The sequence below is a fragment of the Stereum hirsutum genome (genome assembly GCF_000264905.1).
Source record: "Stereum hirsutum FP-91666 SS1 unplaced genomic scaffold STEHIscaffold_23, whole genome shotgun sequence".
Lineage (NCBI taxonomy): Eukaryota > Fungi > Basidiomycota > Agaricomycetes > Russulales > Stereaceae > Stereum > Stereum hirsutum.
In genome coordinates this window covers 315,133-318,546 of record NW_006763153.1, presented here as the reverse complement: position 1 = coordinate 318,546, position 3,414 = coordinate 315,133, and the positions used below count along the sequence as shown (strand labels likewise).

Genomic DNA, 3,414 nt, shown 5'->3' with positions numbered 1-3,414 from the left:
CTAGTATGGGTTTTTCCTCTTTCTTAGTCTTCGTTACTCGTCTTATCTTTTCGTCTCCCTTTGGGCTCCTTAGTTTACATGCTACAGACACGTTGTTCGAGTTACTTAGTGTTCTCCTTAGGGCACGAACTCAGTGTACGATTATTTGTCTTTCTCCTTTGATTCACTCTTGAATATTCGTCTTGCTTTTCGTTCTACTTACTGTTGGGGCGATCTCAGACTCGTATAAATACTTCGTAGCACTCACATGTATTTCCTCAGTTTTGTAGATCGTCTATTCCTGGGCTTTCTAATATACTCACTCCTCCATCACCTTTTTCCGCCGCTTTTCCGATTATTTCGTCTTGAGCCGTGGGGTACTTCCACTCCCGTATTGCCCGGTCGTGACAGCGGTCTTTCCTCTCGCAATGTCGTGTCACAGCTCTATATCCACAAATTAAAACCCACTCCACAACAAGAGAAGACAATCTCCACTTTGTATGAGGAAGGCCATGGCTTCGACAACATGTACAGATGCATGGTTGACGTGGAACAGGTGGAAGCAGCGTCTTTGCTGGCGTCGCTCGGGCTGGACACGGACACTCGTGAATCACTCGCCAACCGCTGGCATGTTAGGTGGACAAATGGGAATCGGAGGGATGATACGCATCGTGTACTTTATCAGTGGTGCGCACACATCAATTGGCGTTAGCTAAAAAGCTTACTGACACGGAACTTCCAGCGATTGCGGTTATAATCATACTGCCGCGGGGACGAAGATCCGTCAGAATCCCGTACCGTTCACGGAATGCCCTGCTCATGTGGAACTCACCTATGTCGTCAGCACACAACGTATCCTTAGAATCCGCGGACTCTCCAAGCACAATGCTGCATGCGAAGCCGCTGAGTATAGCCAGATACCCCGTTGCCCTCTTCATCCGTCCGTCTTCGCTGTGGCCCTCAAACAGCTTGCTGAAGGGGTCAATCTAGACAACATACACGAGAAGAATACTCAGATGTTCAAAGCCGGTCTATATAAAGGACAACCGACGAACATGGACGAGAGCAAGTCAGCGTACCGTTGGCTCCTGAAGCGCCATGACACACGGTCACTCTATCGGCAATACAACTGCCTGCACGGTATCAATGTTACTGAAGCCGCCAATGTCAATATCGATGAATGGATGGACAAGACCTCGCCTCGATACAATCCCAAGATCGCGGATGCGATCTTCCACTATTCTGCGCGTGCAGAGCGGGGCGATCGATTTGAAGTATGCATTGCGACTGATGAGATGAAGGAGGCGGCGTGGCGTCACGGAGATCGAAGCCAAATTCTCCTGGATGGAACGTTTGGGGTCAGTACAAAGAAGATCCTTCTATTTATCCTGATGGGGCTAGACGAGAAACGTCGCGGCGAACCTCTCGCAATGTTCCTTTTCTCTGCTCCTTCTGGTAATCGCCACACTGCCGCTGGGTACAATACGGAGATCCTGGAGAAGCTTCTGAGAGCTTGGAGGACCTCACTAGGTGAGAGGGATGGACGTACCTTCAATCCCGCCGTAGCGATCACCGATACCGATCTCATGGAACGCAACGCCCTCATGCGAGTGTTCCCCGACATATGGCTCCTGATCTGCAAGTTTCATCTTCGTCAGTCGTGGCGAAATCATCGAAACAAGCTTTTACGAGGGCGCTCACCTGTCCACATGTCTCTCAAAGCTCGAATGGCCCGCCTCGAAACCGAACTCGTCGCCACAACAAATTTTAACGAGGCTCGGGAGATGTTGGCGAAGGAGAAGGCCGTGCTTGAAAGGATGCTGGTGGACTATCCAATGATCGCGTCGAACGGCCTGGAGCACCTCCGTTATCTTGGTGACGGGTACTGGATGAAAGACGAGAGCCTGTGGAGAAGCTGGTCGGACTATGGACGCCGATACGCCGCTGTACTCCTTCATTGCGACATCGAAGGGGTACTCACCACGACGAATCATCTCGAGTCCTTTAACGGAATCTTGAAGCGCAAACACCTGCGTCGCTGGCAGCGAGGGAACCGACGTCTCCGAGTCGATGTGCTCATCAAGCTACTCGTCACGAAGATTCTTCCGGCGATATTTGAGCAACGAACGCTTGAAGTACAGGAGGAGGATCATTGGAGGAGGATCTTGTTGACCCTACCAGGAGGCACAGCTCTCGTTAGCGGGCTGTCATCGAACGCCGGCCGTGCTGTTCTACCGCCTATCGCCTACTTTGTGCAAGACACCGCACGCGACCAGGCGGCAGCCGAACTTCTACAAGAGAATCAAATCAGCGTACCTGCTTTCGACTTTCGGACCCAAAGCTTCCTCTTCACATGTTACTCGTCGTACGCAACTGTCTACGATCCTCATCCGACCCTGTACAATATCGCGGTTTCGACAGATGGTTCGGGTTGCTGTGACTGCGCCGACTTCACTCAACGAGGAGGAGCATGTAAGCATCTCCGTGCCGCGCTCCTTTGGCTCGACAAGCGCCGCAGTGAAGACCCGAGAACGCCATCAGTCACTTTGCCTTGCTCGGAGGACGAAGCACGGAAACGTACACGGACAGACCTCTTCTCACGGCTTCAAGACACGGGCGGAGTCGCACCATCCCTACCAACTGGTGTTATGCGAGGCATCCCAGCTGCAGTCGTAGATGAGGCCATACGAGAAGCAAACGAGATGTTGTACGAGGACGTGGGCGAGGACGGAGAGGGGAAGGAAGACTCCAGAGAAGACGGGGAGGAAGAGGACGACGACAGCGATCTTGAGAGTGTGGCAACGGACGCTGGCGAAGACGGCGAGTTTATATTCACAGCGCTTGGTCATACAGGTAGCACTCGGCGTGCGATCGACGAGCAAACTTTCGCAAGAGTGCTATTCGACCTGGCCTGTGTGGCACCGAAGCTCGGTCAGCTCGGACGCTACCTCAAGGACACTCACGGAATGTTCAGCCCTGCTGATGCAGAGAAGGCCGCTCAAGCAAAGGCAGATATCGATCTGCTTTCCGAGCAGTTAGGGCGCCTCCTAGAGATGAAAGGCCCACCCATATCGGAGCCACATCAAACAAGCGCCACACCAGAGCGTCCACAAACCCCGAAACCTACCTTTGCCACATCATTATCTCTCAGCAAGCAAGAGGTCGCCAAAGGTTCACAGAGTGGTGGACAAAGTGAGGTAGAGCGTATGAGGTTGAAGAGAGCATCTCTCTACCCACACTCGCCAGAGAAGGATGCAAAGCGGCATCAATCTTACGGCCACGATTGACTTGTACATTACCTCATGCCGTAGCTCTTGATCTCTTTTCAGACAGTGGTGTTCACACGCGCCTAATTCAGCTCCTTTTCGTGTTCAAAGATCGAACTAACAAGGATATCTAGAATTATGCACTACTTAAAAGCATGCGGGTCTCAAT

General features: G+C 52.1%; 1 protein-coding gene across 1 annotated transcript; it reads left to right on the top strand.

Annotated features, from left to right (window-relative positions):
• Window positions 1-505: 505 nt before the first annotated feature.
• STEHIDRAFT_163375 (uncharacterized protein) lies at window positions 506-3,266 on the top strand (the record flags this gene model as incomplete). Its single annotated transcript, XM_007311061.1, has 3 exons — window positions 506-666; window positions 722-1,632; window positions 1,702-3,266. The coding sequence occupies 3 exons, from the start codon at window positions 506-508 to the stop codon at window positions 3,264-3,266; spliced, it is 2,637 nt and encodes an 878-aa protein (XP_007311123.1).
• Window positions 3,267-3,414: the final 148 nt, after the last annotated feature.